Source organism: Rhinatrema bivittatum, chromosome 12, assembly GCF_901001135.1.
Source record: "Rhinatrema bivittatum chromosome 12, aRhiBiv1.1, whole genome shotgun sequence".
Lineage (NCBI taxonomy): Eukaryota > Metazoa > Chordata > Amphibia > Gymnophiona > Rhinatrematidae > Rhinatrema > Rhinatrema bivittatum.
In genome coordinates, this window is record NC_042626.1 from 29,357,887 (window position 1) to 29,381,784 (window position 23,898).

At 41.6% G+C, this 23,898-nt stretch overlaps 1 protein-coding gene across 1 annotated transcript in view; it reads right to left on the reverse strand.

Moving 5' to 3' along the window:
* Window positions 1-6,681, reverse strand: part of BCO2 (beta-carotene oxygenase 2) — a 34,387-nt gene extending 27,706 nt beyond the window's left edge. Inside the window, 3 exon segments of the mRNA XM_029573360.1 lie at window positions 1,110-1,212; window positions 3,345-3,460; window positions 6,477-6,681. Of these exon segments, the coding sequence (XP_029429220.1) occupies window positions 1,110-1,212; window positions 3,345-3,460; window positions 6,477-6,666 (409 nt within the window). The 5' untranslated portion in view covers window positions 6,667-6,681.
* Between the last annotated feature and the right edge of the window lie 17,217 nt (window positions 6,682-23,898).

Genomic DNA, 23,898 nt, shown 5'->3' on the forward strand with positions numbered 1-23,898 from the left:
TATCTACCTCAAGAGTTTTAAGCCTAGCCTACAAAATCTGTAGAGCTACAGTTAGCAGGGCCGAACATTAGCACCATCAGGCACTCCATTTTATACAAATTATTTCCGATGATAAACTGAGGTTACCTGGAGATGCTGGGCTGCAGTGTTGATAGACTAAAAGAGTAAGTACAACAACACGGAGACTTTTATGCTGCAAATTTGCCTCTTGATATTAATTGCCTATGACAAGAACTAAAAGCAATAAGACGAATACCTTAGAAATGGATTAGCCACATTGGGGATGGGTGAAACACAATTCAGCAGGAAAACATGAAGAAGGATTTAAAACTTGCAAAAAGCAGCTCATTTTGCAATGCTTATCCACATGATGGGATGCACAGGCTAGAAGGAACCCTTTTTATTGACTAGAATAGAAGCTCTTTTGCAAGGGCAGGGGATTATCACAGGGAGAGGGAGAAGGCGTGGACTGTGGGAAGGATCAGAAGACCCCTTAAGATACAATTTAATAGTAACTGTCTATCCTTCTCTCCTCCCCCTTTGAAGATTGCATGCAAGGTATGCAACATCAGGTCATCCATCCCCGAGGTGGCTGCAAGCAAGTTTCCGCACGTTCAGATCCTATACAAACTCTATTGTTGTATTCCATCAGGGCCGGTGCTTCCATTAGAAAAACCAGGCAGCTGCCTAGAGCACCAAAATTAGGGGGCAGCACAAGGCCCGGAGGGAGAAAGCCGATACTGCCACAGAAGGGAGAACTGTGCTGGAGCTGCCGCCAGCAGGTAAACTGGGTTTGTGGTGCATGATCGAAGGTTCACGTAGGGCATTACATCCTGTGTTCCATCAGCTGCTGACAAAGCTGCTAAAACAGAAAATTGCAAATTACTAACATTTGTTTTATCATCGTGCTGTGGCAGCCGTAGATATACAAACTGATGCAAGAGGACTGGCCCGTTGTGCTCATTCAATTCCTGTCAAGCTGCTGCGCTGGGGCTGTACATCTTATGTCGTTCATTACAGTGGCCCTAAAACGTTCATGTTTTTTTCTTAAGCATGTTTAAAAATGGTCAGAAAAAGAAAAGCACTGTATTATGTCAGCATATCCCTACCATGTCTTCCAAAAGAGTTTCCCATGTTGTATACAGTCCCATCCGGATCATAGTGGGGATGTGCAGTAGCTCCATTCACAGCAATATATTTGCTCCAGTTCACCTGAAAAGCAAATTCAGTTTTTTTCAGGCTGCAGAGGCAAAGCACAAAATCAGTAATCTGCGTGTGCAGGTAACAGCTATGTGTGCCTCCTTGCTTCTGATCAGAAATCTACCTGTTCAGGTAGAGCAGGGAAGCCAGTGTCTGCAAAAGCAGCGGCAGGGCACACCGGGAGCGACTGCGAGGTACTGATAACAGTAATGTCGCACGATATGCATGCTATAAATGACAGAACAGCACTACAGCAACTGTTTCAGTGTCCAGTGCCCTTGCTAACAATGCACTTTTTAAATAAATGAAGACGCTGTTTATTGGGATAATTCTGAAACATCTGATTCTTTACAAGAACCATTTCTTGGTTCAGCAATGGTTCAGGCGGCTTTCACCTGAACCACTGCTTCCTTCACCCCCCCCCCCCCCCCCCCCCCCCCAATGCTTCCCCCGCCCCTTCTTTTCCAAATTCTCCTTTCTCAATACTCTTTTGTAAATACCCTGTGAACACTTCCCGTCGAAATCCCTGTAATACCCTGTCAATACCCCCTACAGGCAGATACTCTGTTAAAAGTATTTTACTCGACTACCCTCTTGTAACCCTGCCCATCTACTTCCCTCTTTCAGCCCTCAGCTTACCCTCCTGATACCCTCCTGAACATTAACAAACTTCCTTACTGGGTACTTTTTGTACATACCTCTCACATGGTTATTCAGTTTGCTGTTATTCTTTTTGTACATATTCTTAACATGGTTATTCATACCTCTCACATAGTTATTCAATCACTTTTATGCTTTGTGTTTTTTGTAAAGCCCGTTGCTGCATTATGTTACCTGTAAACCGAGGTGATGTTCCCAACGTGCCGTGGTATATAAAAATGCTTAAATAAAATAAATAAGAAATATGCTCCAGCAATGCAAACTCCACACCCGTCTCCAATCTCCAGTGAAAGATTTTGCATTAAAGTCCCATTTCACAATATTTGATGTCCTTATTGGTTATTGTGAGTAGTATGGGAGGATGTAAAGCTCCAGGCAATTCATATGGGTAATAGGACACAGTGGGCGAGAATTGGTTTACCTGACTGGCTTTTGTTTAAAAGGTATAAACAGACTATGGAGGAATTAAAGTTGTGGACAGTAAGTGAATTTAATTTAGTAGATTCTTTTAGAAAGTTTGGTTTCATCAGCTTTCTCTGGCTGGCTAACTTTGAATTTGGGTAGAAGCTCATAATATTGGGTTTGCAAACACTAAACTTAAAAGATTTTAGAACAGACATAAAAGATATATTGCACTTTTTTTCTTTATACAGTAGAGTCCTACATGATAAAGATTATTTTATGGGCACTGAATGAGGGTTAAGTCCCTTTGGAACCAGGGCCGGATTTAAGAAGTCGGTGCCCACAGGCAGAGTGCCATGGCACTTCCCCTTTGAAGCTGTGCTTGCACTTGGCCCTAAATCAAGCAGAAGAAGGATCCTCTTTGGCCTGGATATTTTAAATTTGGTACCCTAGGCAGTTAGCTGTGCTGCTTCTGCCTAAATCTGGGCCTGTTTGGAATAAGGGCCACAGCCAGCCACGTTTTACTATGACAGCGAGGCAGTGCTTAACTGACATTGCTTGGCTTAGTGCAAAATTACAGGTCACCATTGCCTTTATTCTGCTAAAGGTGTAACTAAGGAGTCTTTAAGAAAATACATGAGATATGATTGATATATATCTCATGATATATATCTCATGTATATATTACACCCCAAATGCAGTTGTAATGAAAAAAAAGGCTGCCATTGGCTCTACTGGATTTTTACCTTTTAGCCAAAAATATTGTGTTTGTTGTGTTAATGCACATGCAAATCTATAATAAGAGCCAGCAAACAAGCTGTAGGTAATTTACCTAATGAAGGGAGGATAACTCTCAAAAGCTAGTCACACACCTTTTAAGCTAGTCCCATAAAAAAGGTGTCACCTAGAACTTGTCTGTTAACCGTAATTTCTAGAATATTTTAAATGCAACTAGTCCACAACTTTTCTCCAAAATGTTTGCCGGCCTACTGGATGAACTGACAGCCTTTTGATACAGGATCGTTTATTCTCCATTTAAAGAGAATGTATCACTTCTCAAGCAAACACCCACCAGCATTTACCTTTTTCTTTGATTCAAGGGTTTTGATATCCACTCGATGCATAAAATTTGTCTCGGTACTGACATAGTAATCGCCCTTCAACATGACAAAGTTCGCACTGGCATTGTCTGTGAGCTCTAGGCAATACAAAACAGTCACAAGATTTACTTCACAATTAACCTGGCAACAGGTTATTGAAAGCGGCAACAAACATGTAGATAATTCTGTGAACTATATATATATATATATATATATATATATATATATATATATATATATATATAAAATATGTACACAGCGGTAGTGGAATAGTAATACTCCCTTTTGGTTGGGAGCCCAGGAAATCAATCAAGCTCCACCCCTAACTCCCCAACCAATTTCTTGTACTTGTGTAGTTAGTCATTCTTTCTTACATACATTTTTGCATAAATCATAGAATTATTCATTCCTGGACCAACTAATGCTAGGAAAACAGACATAGTGCTAAAGGAAAACATAACAAAGACAACATTACTAACAGAAGTACCAGTACTAAGTGGCTATTCCCTCATACAACTAACCATACAAAAAACCAAATAAACCCATTCAAGTTCTCATCTCAGTGACTCTCTCCACTACCAGGCACACTGTTAAATAATACAAAATCCTGCAAAAAAAAAAAACAACAACAAAAAACGCTCAGCACATATGTAGCAAAGGTGCAATACCATAGCAGCACTAACTGCCAGGATTCAAACAGCAACAACACTGCCTGTGAAAAGGCAGCACTGCAAATATTGCAACAGACCATAAAACATGAATACATATCCTACTGGGAGAATACAAGAAACAGGACTGCTACAGATCCCTAACAGACAGCGGCCCCAGCATAACAAATCTTACTGCTTCCTTTGCTCCCCTCTCGCTCCACCTCCTCTGCCTAGCACCAGTATTCCCCAACACTCTCTCTCTCCCAGCCCAGAGTGCAGCTTCCCCCTCTTTTTCTCTCCCAGTCCCCACCAGAGGATCAGGGATGGCAAGAAGAGAGAAAGAGAGGGAGGATGCGAGAAACAGGCATTGGGAGGAGGACTGGGTATTGGGGAAAAAGAAGGAGGGTGGATGAGAGTCGGGAAGGAGAGAAGATCTGAGATGAAAGCAGAAGGGGAGGTTCCAAGACCTGGGGAACAGAATCCAATATCAAGGGTAAATCCAGACTGTGAGGAGGAGAGGAAGTGTTCCTACATCTACCCTGGTTCAGTTTCCTCTCACTCCCCACACATACAAAATCTCACTCACACACTCAGGCTCCCATTCTTTCACACACAAACACCCGCACTCAGTCTCCCTTTCTCATGCACAAACACCTACACTCAGGCTCCCATTCTCACACGCACGCACCGGGCCTCACCACTAAACCTCTTCTTCCGCTGCCGCAGAGATGAGCTCCCATCACAACTTTACTCCAGCGGGCCTTCTTCTTCACCCTCACGGGGATGAGATCCCGTGGTGGCCTTGCTTTGGCAGAGCCTTCTTCTCTTCAGCCACTGCGATGATGGAGTCGGCGGTGGCCAGACTTGTTTGGTGTCAGGTAGCCCTGATTGGGTGGCCCTGAGCCAAAGTGGGTGGGCCATGGCCCACCCAGGCCCACCTGTGGCTACGCCACTGTTAAAAACAAAACTACTGGTCATATAGATAGATATGACCTATTGGGAAGAAGCAAACATGGATTTAGCAAAGGGAAGTCTTGACTTACCAATCTACTGGATTTTTTTTAAAGTGTTAATAAACATGTGGATAAGGGTGAGCCAGCTGATATAGTGTATCTGGGTTTTCAGGAAGCATTTGACAAAATCCCTCATGGGAAACTCCTCAAGAAATTATAAAAGTCATAGGGTAGGAGGTGTTGATCTATTGTGGCTTGGTAACTGGTTAAAAGGCAGAAAACAGAGAGTTGGACTAAATGGTCAGTTTTCCCATTGAAGAAAAGTAAATAGTGGAATGCCCTGGGGATTTGTGCCTCTTTGGTAAGTTTCTTTTCAAATTCACCTTAGGCATGTCTTATGAATGCTTAACATCTAATTTGCCAGTATTTATGTTCTTTACTATTTGCTCTAGTTGGATTCACCTTCCAGTTTTTGAAAGATGTCCTTTTGGCTTTAATAGCCTCTTTCATCTTAACATTTAACCATGTTGGCTGTCGTTTGGTCTTCTTTCTATCTTTTTTAATGCATGGAACACATCTAGTCTGGGCTTCCAAGATGGTGTTTTTACACTGAAAATAAAATGGGGACTATCATAATGCCTCTGTAGTGATCTTAGGTGTGACCACACCTTGAGTATTATGTGTAATTATTGTCACCTCACCTCATAAAAAGATAAAGCAAAACTAGAAGAGGTATAGAGAAGTGCAACAAAAATGATAATGGAACGGCTTTCTTACGAAGACAGGTTAGAGCTCTTCAGCTTGGAGAAGAGGCAACTGAGATAAGATTTGATAGGAGTTCATAAAACCATGTGTAGGGTGCAACAGGTAAAGAAGGGATTGTTATTTACACCCTTTCAAATTGTACTAACACTAGGGGACAGTCCATGAAACTAACAGGTTACAGAATTAAAACAAACTAGAGAAAGTATGTTTTTACTCAATGCAGAATCAAGCTGTGGAATTTGTTGCCAAATGACATGGTCAAGGCAAATAGCACAGCAGGGGCTTAAAAGAGGTCGCGACAAATTTCTGGAGGAAAAATCCATAAACCATTATTAGACAGGTAGATTTGGGAAAGCCACTGTTTATCCCTGAAAGTTAGCAACATGGAATGGATCTAAGCTTTAGGTCCTATTGGGTACTTGTGATACAGATTGTGCACAAGATGATGGGCTCGATGGATCTTTGTTCAAACTCAGCTAGCATATCTTATTTTCTTATGATGCAGGAAAAAAAACCCAATTATTCTGGAAGTGGCACCAGCTGGGGTTTATATCAGACTCTGGGCACCAGCACACAGACTCAAGGCACAGGTTCCATGTGCTAGGACAGAGTGACACCCCTGGCCAGTCTATTAAAGGTATCACTGTCTGCAGAATCTCCAACAACTTATTGTATTCAAAGAAACAAAAACTGCCACTTGTGCTAGCATTTATAATAACAATACAAAGTGTGATACAATCACCTACTCGACAAGTCAAATGTAGAAATGAAGCGTTCATATACACTGCTGCATGGGTCTGGAAAGGCTATTGTCCCAAATTCTGAAACCACAATTCGGTTTTTGGTCTTATTGGTGATGTAGGAGTCACTTTCAAGAAACTTGCTCATGTAAGTTACGGTGCCATGCTCAATCTTAAACTGGTGCAGCAGAGCCATGCCATCAAACCAGTGTTTATACCTTAAACACAAGAGAAGAAAATAGTTTGCAAAAGTCAATGCCACACAAAAGACACAGCTAGGAAACGGCACACTACATTCTGCAACTGAATATGGTGCAACAAGTGCATTTCCATGAATAAAGGCAAATCATTGGCTTTTTTTACTCAATTGCAAAATTCCCAAAAGGATTTAAAATGAAAAACACTATTGGATTGTTTGCCCTGGCTGGAAACCAAGAGAAGGTAAGTCAGACAGTGTTGATGGGGACTTAAGGCTGGACAACATGAGAATCAGAAAGCAATAAAATATGGAAGACCTGCAAAGAAAAATATTAAATACATTTTCGGGCCGATTCAGTAAAATGCACGGGAGAGCCGGCACTCCGAGGCGAGCGCCCGCTCTCCCGACATGCGTCCAGGCCATTCTCCTGGGCGCGCGATCCAGTATTCAAATGAGGGCCCATGCTAATAAGGAGGCGCTAGGGACACTAGTGCGTCCCTAGCACCTCCTTATTGGCAGAAGTGGCAGCTGTCAGCAGGTTTTACAGCCGACGCTTAATTTTACTGGCATCGGTTGTCAAACCCGCCGACAGCCAAGGGTTCAGAAAACGGATGCCGGCAAAATTGAGCGTCCATCTTCCAACCCATGAGCCGTGGGCTGATTTTTTTTTTTTTAATGATTTTTTTTTTTTTTTTAATTTTGGGGCCTCCGACTTAATATCATAGTGATATTAAGTCGGAGGGTGTACAGAAAAGCAGTTTTTTCTGCTTTTCTGTACACTTTCCCGGTGCCTTTTGGCAGGCGTTAATTTCTGAGAGTAAAATGTGCGGCTTGGCTGCACATTTTACTTTCTGTATGGCGCGGGAATAACTAATAGGTTCATCAACATGCATTTGCAAGTTGCGGGCACTATTAGTTTTTGGGGGATTGGACATGCGTTTTCCTCGCGCTATTACCCCTTACTGTATAAGGGGTAATAACAGCGCGTCGAAAATGCGTGTCTAGACGGGGGCTAACGGTGCGCTCGCCCTGAGCGCACCGTACTGAATCGGCCTGTTTGTAAACTTCAACCTCAAGTAGATTGGAGAAGTTGCCTAGTGGTTAGAGCAGCAGACTGCAAATGGAAGGAGGCAAGGATCACATTTTGCTGCCACTCCTTGAGACCTTGGGTAATCACTTCACCTTCCATTCCTCAGGTACATATAAGGAGCCTAACTTTCAAACCTATCTGTGATACAGCATTTACGGAGGTTGATACTAGTATTTTATAAACAGTGCAGCAGAAGCTGCAGTTTATAAAATATTGCATATTTTTGCTCTAAAACACACACATATTTATCAATATGTGTGAATATTTCCAATGCAAGAAAACGCATATTTTATCTATTTTATAAACATAGGCGTGCATATTTTAGGTGCCTATAAATATATAACATGCCCACGTAATAACCCCCACCAGTTCACCCAAACTTCCCAACCTTAAACTGCAGACAACAGACAATCCGATTTCACTTGCAGGTGTAAAAGTGTATAAATGAGTTAGGTATTGTATACATGTATATCTCTTACAGAATAGCAACTACTGCACATACTTCTGAATCCCGCTCCAGAATGCCCCAGCCCGCTCATTTTTTTTCCACCAGTAAAATGTACGCACAAAATGGAAATTAGGCACATATTCTCAATGTTTATAAAATACAATTACACAGGTATGTGCTACTTATGCGCATATATGTGATTTTCACACAGAAAACCCTCTGAAAATTTACTCCTTAGAATTAGATTGTAAACGATCTGGGGACAGGCCAGCACCTAAATGTAATCCGCTTTGAAGTGCCTGAGTATAAATCAAATATGTAAATAAATAAACGGTGAAAGAAATTATGAGAATCTTCCAGTAAGAAGCAAAGACTTGGGCACTGTCATGTCAGATGTCCGGGACGGCCTTTCAGGTGCTGTTCTGGTGCATCACATGTTCTCGTAGTTCCTATTATGGAAGTTTGCATCCGGGAGTGTGACTGAATGCTTATTAACAAGTGATATCTCATGTTTTCCTCCTATATTTCACTCACTGTCTCTCTTTTAACTTTTTCCACAGTGCACTTCAAACCACTTTCAAAACATTGTTAAATGCACCTTCCATGATTGTTGAAAATGACTCATTGTGCTGGTTTCCTGCCAGTCCGATCTCATTAATATGAGAGTGGAGCACTTTAGGGTAGTTAAAATGGCTCATGATTTTTGCCGAATTAAGGACTTTAATGACTGGCATGGCTAGAAAAGTTACAAGAAGCTGGTTCTTACTTGTCATTTCCAAATTCGAATTTCCCTGGTCCATTTCGTAAAAGCCTCCCGTTGATCCACTTGGGGATAACACCGATGACCTTGGCGGGGATGGGCTGTGGGGTGTCTTTCACAGTTTGCAGCAGGGGTGCAATGCATTCCAAGCCTTTTCTCTTTGAGAAGAATACTTTTTCCCGATCAGTGGATAAAAAGGTCTTTGCAACTTAGGGAAATAGAAAAAAAAAATGTATTGTGTTGAGTATTAAAAGGGGATTATCACTTTTTTTTTTCCTCTGAATACAAATTTCTTACAGTGCTCCTCTCCTCCTAGTCACCGATCAGGTCTGGATTTGCCAATAAGCATATTAGGCCTCTGCCCAAGGTGGCAAAAATCGGGGAAAAGCAAGATGGCTGAAGATTTATTGCCTCCCAGCTGAGTTGAATCTCACTCACCAGAGAACAACCCTCTGCTTCCTGCCCCAGACCCTCCCATCCTAGGCAGTGTGGAGAGAAGAAGAGGAGAAGGGGTGAGCCTGTGGGAGACAGCTCAGAGCAGCCTACCTCAACCTCAGCCCTCCTGTGCTTTACCTGCCCCTGTGTGGGAAACAGGAGGGGAGGGGAATAAGCCTAAAACAGCTGGAGCAAGTGGAACAAGGCTGGCGAAAGCTCCTGGATAAGATACGCGAAGCATATTCCGCATGTGATGTCTGGATCTTTCGTATTGTCTTAAAGTTTGTTTTAAATTGTGTTTAGTAATCCGCTTAGCACTGCTGTCTTCTTATAAGCGGAGAATAAATCATTTTTAATAAATAAAAGAAATATCAACTGTTTGTATAAGAATCAACCAAAATGGCCTATCCATACCAGGGAACTTTGTTGATTTATTTATTTGTCTGTCTATTTGACTGCCCTCTTAGGGGGGGGGGAACGGCCATTCCAGACCCCCTCAAAGGGAGGGGCTGGATCTAGATGGCACCTCCCTCCACACTCAGCTACTCTCTTACTAACTAACTAAAAGGGCCACCCGGACCCTGAGATCAGTACGGAGGTTGAGGGGAGCAGGGTGTCACAATAAGGATTTTTTCTCTTCCTCATCCCCTCCACTCCAGGGAACATCTTTGTTCTTAACTAAAATTCTCTAAAAGATAAGTAGCTCCAAGCTTTGGTGTCTCTCGCTTGATTTTCTGACTCAGCCTCTCTCTCTTTTCTCATTCTCTTCCCTGGTCTCTATTCCTTTTTCTTTTTCTCTCTTGTGTCCTCCCTCCTTTTCTGCTTCAGTTCATTATCTTCCTTCTTTGTCCATTTCTTTTAGAAACAGATATTTCGATATTTTCTCTTCCTTTTTCTATCCTCTTCTACTGCTTTCTGCCTTCTCTCTTTCATTTCTTGATCCCTTTCTTCTACATTATCTTCCTGAATCCCCACCTCCAATCAAGGGTTCTCTCCTTCTCCATGGGAGGGACCCTACAGTCACATCACCAGTAAGGTCCGGGTGGCCCTTTTAGTTAGTTAGTAAGAGAGTAGCTGAGTGTGGAGGGAGGTGCCATTTAGATGCAGCCCCTCCCTTTGAGGGGGTCTGGAATGGCCGTCCCCCCCCCCCTAAGAGGGCAGTCCCTTGTAGGTCTGCAGAGTTCAGTGCCAGAGAAGAGCTTTGCCTTTTCTTGTTTTTGCAGGCCCAGTCAGCCCAGCCTGAGCAGGGTTGGGATTCCCAGTCCACAACCTGGCTGGTTGGGATTCTCCCTCTGGGTCTATCTTCAGGGATTTTTAGTGGTAGGAGTCTCACTGGACACCGGGCCTTTCTTGCACACAGGGAATGGGCAACCCTGTGCGTGGGATGCCCAGGGATAAGGAAGACCTGGCCCTGAAGAAGTGGTGATCTGCTGTGAGGAGGACACCAGCGTTAAATTCAGTTTTGGGGAAAAGAACTATTTTGTTAAAAAATCCAGGAGGAAGTTTGGCTGCCCCTTCCTTCCTGCCAGAAGCAAGAGACCTGCTTATTTCAAACCCCCCTCGAAACCTGGCATCCCCAACAGGTACATATACAATTAACGACAGTTAAGTAAACTGATGATAGACACTCGTTTAGCTGTACTCCAATGAAATCAGCATCCTATTATATAGCCCAATCATCCATCACCCAACACACATAACATGACATTATTGTAAACAACGTTTGGCTACAGTAATACCTCAAGAATATTAGAAAATACCAACTGTGATGGCAAGCGACTAAACCCTGGCCTTATCCAGGTCTGCCATAAAGTGGTGCCATGGCAGCAGATATATTCACAAACAAGACATTGATGGTGATAGGATAAAATACGTTAGTCTTTTAACTTGGCTGTGACACACACTAGCACAGACATCGTGAAAGAACTTTCTATGGAGGAAATTTTAATCTAGTAGTAGTACCTTAAGGTGACTCCATCAGGGCACACCAATTAAGTTGAAACTGCATCTGTCAATCCTAAAATAATCTGCAGACAGACACAATTATACACCAGTAATTAGATCTTATCATGATCCAATCACAAAGATGCACACTGCTAGCAAGGAACCATTACTACCCTAGATCTTTAAGGTAGTCATTATCATTTTATCAGGAAAATGAACCCAGTCCTTGGATTAAAATCCCCTTTCAGCAGCTTTTGGTATGCCTTTCTTCACTGAACTGTGAAGAAGCAGAAGGTAAGCACACAAAACACAGCAGAAATAGTCAAAGTTGGATATTTATAGCCGCAAAGGTCTGGCACCTCTCTCCGCGCGCGTGCACACTCCGCTTTCCTTCGCGCACACACGGATATCTCCACACCGACTGAGCTTCAACGATGATCCACAGCCCCCAGACCCCGGCACATCTCATCCTGTTCCATCCCCACGATCACACCAGGGTCTGCCCCATGCCTGTCCCGGAGCTTATTGACACGGCTGGCTCCCACCGCACAGCTGATAAAATACTAGGAAAAATCTTCATGTGTCCACTTACGCGCACAAATGCTGTACCACGAATCGGTTTGAAAGTTAGGCTCCCTGCGGGGTTTTTTTTGCCCACACATTCTGGCTTGTGTGCTTTTTATAACTTCTGATGCATGAGCATACCTTTAGCTTACTGCATCAAGAGTTTAAAAAAAAAAATTTAGCCTGCTCATTAAGAAACTATGCGCTGAATTTCAGCACACAGTTTTAACGCTCAGCTAATCACACCGGCCCTTAAAAATGCCACATGGAACTCTGATGCAGCCTGGAGCCAACCACTGCAGCCACCACACTGGGCTGCTACAGTAACTGGTTTCCTCTAATTTTACACTCTCTACTCCAGATCTGTTACTGGGACCAACTAGTAGAGATCCCAAAGGGTCTCTATACAAGCAAGGTTGGGAAAGCATTTTTATAATTGCCACCCTATCTCCCGGTGCTGACTTAACACTGATGGGGGTCATATAAAGAAATGTGTACTTCTGGGACGGGATCACACGGGCTAGCTTTTTGCACAAGTCTCTTTTCCCCGGGGTGTGAGTTCTTTGTTGCTGGGGGGAAGGAAACCTCCTTTCAGGAGTGACAGGGGTGCCTGGGAGAGGTAAACTCCAGTCTTTGCTGTGAGTGCTGCAAGCGACAATAAACCACCGGAGACCCCATTTTGAGTGCTCAAAATTAAACTTTACTGAAGGTAAATCAGATGAGAATATGTCACCCGTTAACACGATCTTCAATGTTCCCAGCTCTTGTTTTTATCTCTGCATGTGCCTCTTACCACCAGGGCAGCGGAAACTCTCACTCTCTAGGGCTTGGATAAATGAGGTTCCCAATGGTCAGAGAATCCCTTGTATAGGCAGGAAAAAAACCCCTTCTAGAATTGGTAACAGTAAGTAACAAAGCTGGTATTTGATGCTGTTAGTGATTTCAAGATGCATAATTCTGAACGTGATTCTAGCCCTAGTTTGTGATGGAAGACTTTTAAAGTGTTTCTTAGAAGCAGGATAATTGCTTACCTCAGCCACCTGCAGAAAGCGCATAGGACTAAACAGAAAATGCTAGCAGTTAAGACCAGAGATTTGGAGGTCAAGCATAAAACTGATTGTACTGCTAATAAAATCTTTGGAAGCTGATAAAACTGAGTGAGCATTTACATTTACCAGGCTGAAATTTTACAAACACTGTGCTTCTTTGGCTAGGGTTGTTAAAGAAAAAAGAATTAATAACGCCTTAGTTTTTGGTATAAAAAGACAGGTTGGATAGCACAGTATACAATCTTGCAGATATTGAGGAAACTTTCAAAAAGCATTATTCTGCTCTTTATGCTGCCCCTGCAAAGGATAATTTGGAGGATATCAGGTGCTTTCTAGCCTCATTGAACCTGCCGTTTATCCTGCCAGTTCAGGCTGAAATGTTAGTTTCCCCTATGTCACTGATGGAAATACAAAGAACAGTTACGGAACTGCTGGGAAGTAAATCTCATGGGCCAGATGGCTATCACATTAATCTATATACAAAGTTTTTCCCAGACATGGCTTCTTTTGGTGTTGTTTAATTCACTAGGTAGTCCGGATGCATCATCTGCGGACTTAGCTGATGCAAAAATCTCTCTAATTTATAAAAAAAAAAAAAGATAAAAATTGTGAAAAATGTAATTCTCATTGCCCATAACCCTGATTATTTTGGACATTAAAGAGCAGGCCAAAATTTTGCAATTAAGGTAGAACGATGTTATGTCTCGACCAATACATATGGATTAAACAGGTTTTATTAAAGGGGGGGGGTTCCTAAGACTAACAGCAGAAGGCTTTTTAATATATTGTCCATGGCAAAAAAGAAGGGGGTTGCAGGGTTGATCGCCTTCCAAAATGCAGACAAAGCCTTTGATAAGACTGTAGTAGCCTTTTTTAGTTTGAGGTATTACCAGGGATGGATTTAGGATTTTGCCACCCCTGGGCACTCTCATCTTCTGTAAGGGTAGCAGAGGGCTATTCTCTGCTGAATGAGAGCTGTAGGGCAGCAAATCTTAACTAGCCTGCTGCCCCTAAATGGCAGCACACATACAGGTGAATTTTAAAAGCGTCAATCAGGGGATGCACGAATACGCTGGGCTAGCACGCGCCAAGCGGATTTTAAAAGCTGCCTGCATGTACACGTATCTCCCACGGGGTGTGGGCATGGTCCGGTTGGGTTATGGGCGTTCCGGGATTTTAACCTGGAATTTGCACGGAAAACATGGTCTGGCATGCACCGGGGTCCCCTGCTGTGTAACTTTACTTTTGCTATGGTTGACATGTAATTACAAAAAAAAAAAAAAGTAAGTGCAAGTGTTTGCAACCAGTTCTACCGTGGCCAGTCTCCAGCCCAGTGCTAATGGGTCCCAGTTTCCTTCTCAGCCTGGCTGAGACTTACCTTTCCATGCCAGGAGGCTGAGTGCTCTGGGGTCCCTCATGGCACTTTCGATCGGGCACAGATCTTTGCTCACTCTCCACAGACAGCTGCAGAGCTGGAGATCGGGAACAATTTATTAAGTGGAAGATTTTCAGCATACGCCTCGCCTCGCCCCGCCCCCGGCCCCAACTCCACCCCCTGTCCTGCCCCCCCCCCCCCCCCCCCCAACTGGCCAGCCCAACTCAGCTTTTGCTACCCCCACCCCCGAGCAACTCAAATGCATAGTACAGTGCTGTGCATACACTGAAAAGCTGTTAAAGGCCATGTGTCATTTCTGTCCTGGTGACAGGATAGTGAGGATACCACATATTTCGCTGTTTCACTTCTTTCCCCCAGGATGATAAAGAGTTTTCCTTGCTCAATTTTCTGTGAGAAATCTTGGCTTTGCTCTGTCGATTTTGGGGTATGTGCATCTCTGATCTCTGTATTTTGCACAGCACAAGAGGAGATACTTTTCTGTTTTTATTTCTCCAGCCTTGCACTGCATACAGAGTCTATCTTCTTGGGGTTTCCAGTTTAGTTCTTGTCTGCATCTTTCTATTTCTAATCTATGATCACTTAATCTCTATTTGATGCTGCTCTCTTTTTTTTTTTTTTTTTTGCATTTGAGACTGAGGTAGGTTATTCTGCTAGCATATATTTTCTGTGTAGATATTTGAAGCAGTCCAGCTTGTTCTATTTTCCAGTTTGCCCCTCCCAATATGACATGCTACCCATAACTGGACGATTTTATTGGAAGAAGCGGGATACAAGATTTTTGCAAAAAAATAAATGTATTGGTGTTCTGGGACATGTAGCAATGTTTGCACTGTCACCCTTTCATATGCCAGGATGTAGTTTGTTTATTTCCGGGGGTTAGGGCTGGATTCGTAGGGCAGGTTTGCGGCATAGGGGCTGAGTGTGTTTTTTTTCCAGGGTTTTGTCGCTGTTACTGAGATGACACCAGAATCTGAATATTCTTTTTTTTTTTTGCATTGTGAGTAGTAGGGGGAAGCGTTCTAAACCCATCATTAAGGGTGTTTCTGTTTACAGAACTGGAGGTGTAGGATTTCTGTTCGGGCTCTGTTCCCCCCCGTCCGCCGCCAAGGCAAAAATAAAAAATCTCACCTCCTGCTAGGCAGACTGCAGCTGTGTGTGGGAAGAGCCACGGGGCTGTGTGGGACATGAGCAGCCAATAGGAAAGTAGCACTGTGGCTAGGGAAGGTGAGAGTCTGAGGAAGCACCTGACAGCTAAATCTTTAGAAAGGAAATGAAATGCCTTGGAGGATCCCTCCATCAAGGACCTTGGTTTTCTGTCCTTAATTATTTTGTGTCCCCTTAGTGCACAGTCCTGTCTTATACAGAATAGAACTGTGTAAGAGATGCCCTCCCTTCTCCCTCTGCAACGACTGATTCAGCAAAACAACACAGCAGCAATAAAACTACTATTCAAATTATTTGCTAGCATCATTCAACCAATCCTCTTATGTGGGAATGAGGTCTGGACTCTTGTTATTTACCCCAAATTATGCAGAATGGGACAATACCCTGATTGAAATCCTACACTTCCAGTTCTGCAAACGGACACGCCATATCCAAGAAGCAGCCCTAATGATGGGTGCACAGCTGAATTCCGATGCTTTCCTTTACTACGGACCATACAAAAAAAGAATATTCAAATTCAGGTTTCATCTCAATATCAGCAACATAAATTCCCTCCACTACCAGGCTCTCTGTGAAGTAATGCAAAACCCTGGGGAAAAAAAAAACACATTCAGTACCTATGTGGCAAACCAGCCATTCCGACAGCACACACCTGGAACTCAAACAGCAACAAACCAGCATACGAAAGATGGCAATGCAAATCTTGCAATGTGCCCTAGAACACTGTGCACCTCCTGTTGGGAAGAGCAAATTGGAAAACAGAACAAGCTGGACTGCTACAAATCCCTACGCAGAAAATACGCACTAGCAGAATACCTCACCTTGGTCACAAATGCAAAAAAAAACCAGACCCACACCTTACAGAGGATTAGTGAAAACAGAGTGGAAATAGAAAGATGCAGACAAAACTAAACTGGAAACCGCAAGAAGACAGACTGCGTATGCAGTGCAACATTGGAGAATTAGAAACAGAATTGCATTTCCTCCTGTACTGAGCAAAAAAGAAAGGGATCAGAGATACATATTTCCCAAAGCTTGACAGAGAAAATCCAAGACGTCCCACAAAAGAATGAGCAAGAAAAAAAATCTTTATAATCCTGGAGGAAAGAGTAAAAATAGCAGCTATAGCAGCAAAATATGTGGTATCCTGCCTCCAGGCCAGATATGAAACTTGACAAGAGACAATTCGGACAAACCTCAAAATCTGAGACATGGCCCTGATTTTGTATTTTTATATCTTTTAACTGTACCTGACATTACCATTTTGTAATTTTTCCCTTTCTTTTCCTACCTTTTTATTTTCCTCATCCTGTATATTACTTTGGCAACACATGTAAAACTGTCATGCTAATAGTCAGGCTGCTGCAATAACCTGTACGCTGGATTTCTTTAAACTCCCAATGCAGTAAGCGAATGGTATACTAATGCATCATGTGTTAAAATGTGCAGATGCCCGTTTAAAATATGTGGTCACCACAAGTTGCCCATGCATTTTAATTTGGGGAGGATGGGGGGAAGCCATCCCTGGAAACATATCAAAACCACCAAGAGTCCTGGGTTACAGCCAAATAGCCGAATAAATCTGAGCTTATCCAGCTAAGTGACAGCAACAGTGGCCAGATAAGTCTGCAACAGCATTCAATGTATAGTCCTGTAATATCATGAGCAACACATCTCCCATAATTTTATTGCCTTTTACTAATGGTGGGTAAGTCTGCAAAGGAGTGGGATGAGAGTGATCCTTGTGCAGCGTTTGTCTTCAGTCTCCACAGCGTCTCCGCTCATCTTCAGCTTCCTCCATATTTGGGGGGATCTCTGGAATTATGTTCCTAGCCTATTGATGGAATCTTCAGCATGTGGAAGGATAATTTTCAAAGGCATTACAATGGATAAAACTGTGTATTACAAAATAGCTCACCTGATATGCAAGCAAACTAAGGCCTAGATTCATCATTTTGCTATAATTATAGCAAAATGATTGCCCGTGGTAGAAAAAGGGGTGTGGGGAGGCAAACAGGCAACCAGCCGCATCACAGTGTACAGTACACTGCACCCCATAGTGCCCCAGGAAAAGGTGTAGTTATTTCCCACGAAATTGCCCGCGCTAGTGTGAGATAGTTTGTCACACACAGCATTGGCAGCCCCTAATCTCCCTAAACCCCACCCAAACTCCTCCCTGTTTAAAAATACATTTTAAATTTGTATACGTAATTTGCGATAGGCCATTACCGCATGCAATAACACCGTAACGTGTGTGTTAATGGCCTATTGCAAAATTATGAATGATGCTGATAGTAACATAATAATAACATAGCAAATGATGGCAGATGAAGACAAAAATAGGCCTCCAATCTGCCCAGCAAGGTGTTTACGGTCATAAATGCTGCTGTCTACAGGTTACCCTGAGTCAGAAACATTACTCCACACATTAAGAAAGGTGGAAGGAAGGCAAAACGATTACCAGCATGGTTAAAAGGTGAGGTGAAAGAGGCTATTTTAGCCAAAAGATCTTCATTCAAAATTGGAAGAAGGATCTAACAGAAGAAAATAGGATAAGCGTTGGCAAGTTAAATGTAAGACATGGATAAGACAGGCTAAGAGAGAATTTGAAAAAAAGTAGGCCGTAGAAGCAAAAACTCACAATAAAAACTTTTTAAAATATATCCGAAGCAGAAAGCCTGCGAGGGAGTCATTTGGACTGTTAGATGATCAAGGGGTTAAAGGGGCATTGCAGAAAGATTAAACGATTTCTTTGCTTCGGTGTTTACTGAAGAGGATGTTGGGGAGATAACTGTTCCGGAGAAGGTTTTCATGGGTAATGATTCAGATGGACTAAACCAAATCACAGTAAACCTAGAAGATATGGTAGGCCTGACTGACAAACTGAAAAGTAGTAAATCACCTGGACCGGATGGTATAACCCCCAGGGTTCTGAAGGAACTAAAAAATGAAATTTCAGATCTATTAGTAAAAATCTGTAACCTATCATTAAAATCATCCATTGTACCTGAAGACTGGATGGTAGCTAATGTAACCCCAATATTTAAAAAGAGCTATGGGGCAATCCAGGAAACTACAGACCATTTAGCCTGACTTCAGTGCCAGAAAAATAGTGGAAAGTGTTCTAAAGATCTAAATCACAGAATGTATAGAAAAACATGTTTTAATGGAACAAAGTCAGCATGACAAGGCAAGTCTTGCCTCAGAATCTGCTTCACTTTTTTGAAGAGGTTAATAACATGTAGATAAAAATGAACCGGTAGATGTAGTGTATTTGGATTTTCAGAAGGCATTTGACAAAGTTCCTCATGAAAGGCTTCTAGGAAAAGTAAATAGTCATTGGATAGTTGGCAATGTCCTTTCGTGGATTACAAACTGGTTAAAAGGCAGGAAACAAAATATAGGATTAAATGGTCAAATTTCTCAGTGGAGTGGGGTGGGCAGTGAAGTGCCTCAGGGATCTGTACTGGGACCCATGCTTTTGAATATATTTATAAATGATCTGGAAAGGAATACGACAAGTGAGGTAATCAAATTTGCAGAAGATACAAAATTATTGAGTAGTTAAATCCCAAGCAAATTGTGATAAATTGCAGGAGGACCTTGTGAGACTGGAAAATTGGGCATCCAAATTGCAGATGAAATTTAATGTGGATAAGTGCAAAGTGATGCATATAGGGAAAAATAAGCCATGCTATAGTAACACGATGTTAGGTTCCATATTAGGAGCTACCACCTAGGAAAAAGATCTAGGCATCATAGTGGATAATACATTGAAATCGTCAGCTAAGTGTGTTGTGGCAGTCAAAAAAGCAAACAGAATTTTAGGAATTATTAGGAAGGGAATGGTGAATAAAATGAAAAATGTCATAATGCCTCTGTATTGCTCCATGGTGAGACCGCACCTTGAATACTGTGTACAATTCTAGTCACCACATCTCAAAAAAGATATACTTGCGATGGAGAAGGTACAGAGAAGGGCAACCAAAATGATAAAGGGGATGGAACAGCTTCCCTATGAGGAAAGACTAAAGAGATTAGGGCTGTTCAGCTTGGAGAAGAGACGGCTGAGGGGGGATATGATAGAGGTTTTTAAAATCATGAGAGATCTAGAACTGGTAACTGGAATTGGTTATTTACTCTTTCAGATAATAGAAGGACTAGGGGGCACTCCATGAAGTTAGCATGTAGCACATTGAAAACTAATCGGCGAAAGTTCTTTTTCACTCAACACACAATTAATCTCTGGAATTTATTGCCAGGTTAGTGCAGTTAGTGCAGCTGGGTTTAAAAAAGGATTGGATAAGTTCTTGGAGAAGAAATCCATTACCTGCTATTAATCAAGTTGACTTAGAAAATAGCCACTGTTATTACTAGCATCAGTAGCATGTGATATACTTAGTTTTTGGGTACTTGCCAGGTTCTTATGGCCTGGATTGGCCACTGTTGGAACTAGGATGCTGGGCTTGATGGATCCTTGGTCTGACCCAGTTTGGCATGTTCTTATGTTCAGTTTCACCCTCTAGCCATTTGGGATCCTCTGTGTTAACCTATCATTTTCCTTTATAGTCATGATATTCAAAAATGCCAAACGATCCGTGTGGTGAGACATGGTGAATTGAAGATGAGGATCCAAAGAGTGAATTCAATTCTAAAAGAGGTTTACTTCATCTATCGAAGATTGCCAGAGGAAGAAAATATCATCTTTGTATCTTGACCAGCCAACAATATTGTTTTTAAAAAAAGGCGAGGAATAAAGAAACTTCTCTTCAAAACTGAAAACATACTGATTAGCCACACTAGGAGCCATAGAGGTCTCCATAGCTATGCCGTGTTTATGTAGATAGTATGTATCTTTGAATAGGAAATAACTTTTAGACAAAGCAATTATTTGCCAATTGAACAATGAAGAAAGTAGGAATACGATGAGGTCGAGGTCTATTTTCCAAGACTTTTTCAATAATGAGTAAGGACTCATCTTGTGACACAGTTTATAGCAACTGTATATCAAGAGTTACAAGATGGCTAGAAGAAAAATCTAATTGAAGGGTCTCCAATTTAAGCATCATCTGTGTAGTATCTTTAATATACTATGGAGCAGAGCATATTTTTGAATTGGCTTCACTCTTTGGATCCTCATCTTCAATTTACCATATCTCATCACACGGATCATTTGGCATTTTTTGATATCATGATTATAAAGGAAAATGATAGGTTGACTACCACTATATTCAAAAAATCTACAGATTGTAACAACTTTCTTCATTTTGACAGCTTCCACCCTTACTCTCTATGATCTAATTTGCCGGTAGGTCAATTCTTGCATCTTCAGAGGATCTGTTCCAATAAGGAGGATTATATCAAGCAAGCAAAAAATCTTTGCCATAGATTCTTACAATGGGGATATCCCATGCGGGTATTAAAACCGGCCTTTAAAAGAGCTTTAAATGCGCACAGATATTGGCTTTTGAATAAAAAAGAAAAACAAGAAAAAGATAAAAGTTTGGTTTGTGTTGTTCGTTTTTCCAATAAATCTCAAGGCTTGGTATCGACGTAGACGCTGGCATGTTCTACAACTACACTCTATTTTTATTGAACAACCTGTGACTGCCTACATAAGGGGTAAAAATCTTAAAGATGCGCTGGTAAAGTCTATGTTCAAGGCACCAGACATCAGGACTCTTTCTTTATCTTTGAGCCATGCCCCTTGTGGACAATGTTCTATGTGCAGTACTATGAGTCAGATACTGCCTTGGCAGAACCATGCTTCTGGTCAAGTCTTTCATTGGAAAGGACAAATGAACTGCTCATCAAAAAATGTGGTGTACGCTATCCATTGTCCCTGTAATTTACTTTATATTGGATGCACTAAACACATGATTAAAACATGATTATTAGAACATAAGAGCTGTCTGTTTACAAAAAAATTGCAGGCCCTGATGATTCCTCACTGTCTAGAAAAATCACACTCTTTTGCGGACCTTCGTTGGTGGATCATCAAACAAGTGCTAACTTCTAGCCGGGATTTAAATTCAGACTATGAGCTCAACCTGAGGGAACAATTTTGAATTTTTACTGCTAACACTGTTTTCCTTTATGGCTTAAACACCAAAATTGACTGGTACTCTTTGGTTTCAGTTTTGGTGAAACACTCCATTACAGTTTGTATGGCAACTGTTGACCTCATGCCTTATCTCTATTAGCCAACTGAAAATTTCCTATACAAATTAGATGTTAATAAATTGGTGAAATGCTTCCAGGGCAAAGGTTATAAGAATGGTGTGTGTACCTTGTTACTTGTTGTGTTATGTGCTAGTGTTCTAATTTTACATATTTCTTTTATTTCAGCATCTGAAAGTTTGCAAGACCATCTCCTGAGGCAGCGTTTTAGCTCGGAACACGGTGCGTATTGGGATTGATGGGATTTGTTTTACCAGATACTCCATGACATATTTGAACACTAAAAGTTAACAAAGATAAGTGGTTGCTCAATTTTATTTTTATTTGAAAAAAAAACCTCCAAAAAATACAATTTGAACTTTGAGACTGATTATACATAAAGCAAAGAAAGTCTATAGTACTGGTAGTGCTTAGTATGATGGTCCTTTAACATTTATATTTGTAATATTTAAGTGATTTCTCATTTGTCAATGCTTAAAAATACTTCATTGAGATTCTAGATATTCCAGCTGAAGCTGTTCCACCATTGAATAAAGTATATTATTTGCTTGTCAAAAAAAGAACTATTTCTTCTCAGAGTGATTTTGTTACTATAATTGGAGATAGCCAGAATTCAGTGGAGGTTTGGAAAGAACTGACCCTGTGGAATCAGGTAGGGATACGTTATTGGCAACTTGTGTTTTTAAAGAAGATTTAGACAGTTTTTCAAACATATTTTCAAAAAGGCTTCTGAGGATTTTATGGGATAGCGCATTGGGTGTTGCTAGATCATCCAGATGAAAAGGAAATCTATTTTGGCTGTGCATCAGGAGATTAAGATTCTTGGCACTTTTTATTTTTAGATCTGAAACAATCCAGTCCAGTTGTAACGGGGGGAGGGGGGAGAGTTAATGGTGATGGGGTTGGGGTTGGTTGAGGGACTGTAATATTTTCCAGATGCCCCATTAGTAAGATTTTTTGTTTTTCATGTGTTATTTTTCCTCTTTTTCTCCTTTTTTCTTTTTCCTTCCTTTCCCTTTTGTTTGTTAGCAATGGATTATGATTTCTAGTTGATTTTTCTGATATATATATATATATATATATATATATATATATATATTCATATTGGGGTAGATTATAAAAGGTGCTGGATTTTATAATCCGCGCGTTTGTGCAGGCAGCGCACTCAAGATGGGGAAAATTAATGCAAACTCCGTTCAGCAATGCATTCGGGCCTTCTCCAGTTCCCTCCCAGTCTGCTCCAATTAAGGATCAGACTGGGAGGGAATTTCCCTAACCCCCTGCCTAACCTTCTTTTCCCTTCTCCTCTCCTCCCCATCCTCTAAAACTCACCTACCTGGCCTTCATTTTTTTTGTTTTATTACTTGCTACTCCTTGGGAGCAGAAGTAATTTATGCGCGCCGACCAGTTGCCAGCGCACACTTCCCCGGGCTAGCAGCTAATGGCCACTGTCCCGCCCCTTTGAAGAAGCCCTGCACTTGTGCGCGTACCAGAATTTGTTTGTGGCTGGGCCCCTTTGAAAATTTGCTCGATGCGCACAAGGCCGGGATTTACACACATAGGGCTTTTAAAATCTACCTGATTCTGTTTGGGGGGTTTTCTTTAAATTACAATAAATCTGTTAAGTTGTATTTCTGAAAATGTTAAAAAACTATAATAAACAAAAAGTAAAAAAATATATATTTAAGATATACTTAAGACATGTCAATAATCTAAGCTTATAGAATATGGATTTCAGCATGACTCTAATTTGAGTCTTAAAAAGTTAATCCAGAACCAAGTATGATCCTGAGGTCTTGGACCTCTGTCAAAAAATGAAACACAAGTCCTTTAATTTATAATTGGCATATAACAGGAATATGATTACTTCTCACCCAGTCTTTTTTCTTTTTTGGTGTATCCTTTCTCAACAGCTTGTAGAGTTAGTAAGTGAAGACATAGCAGAATGCATACAGGTAGAAAAAGTTGGATATTGTCAGCATATACCTTGAATTGTACCCCATAGGAGGCAATAAGCTTCCCTAGGGGCTAGAGATATATACTGAATAGCATAGCTGAAAGAGATGAACTTTGAGGAACTTCAGAGACAATCGGCTTCCAGGAGCTACTGCACATTTATCTACCCTCACTTTGTTGCAATGGGGGGTGGACCCCTGTCCTGTGGCAGTTCAGGGACGCCAGGGCCTAGCTGGACTTGCA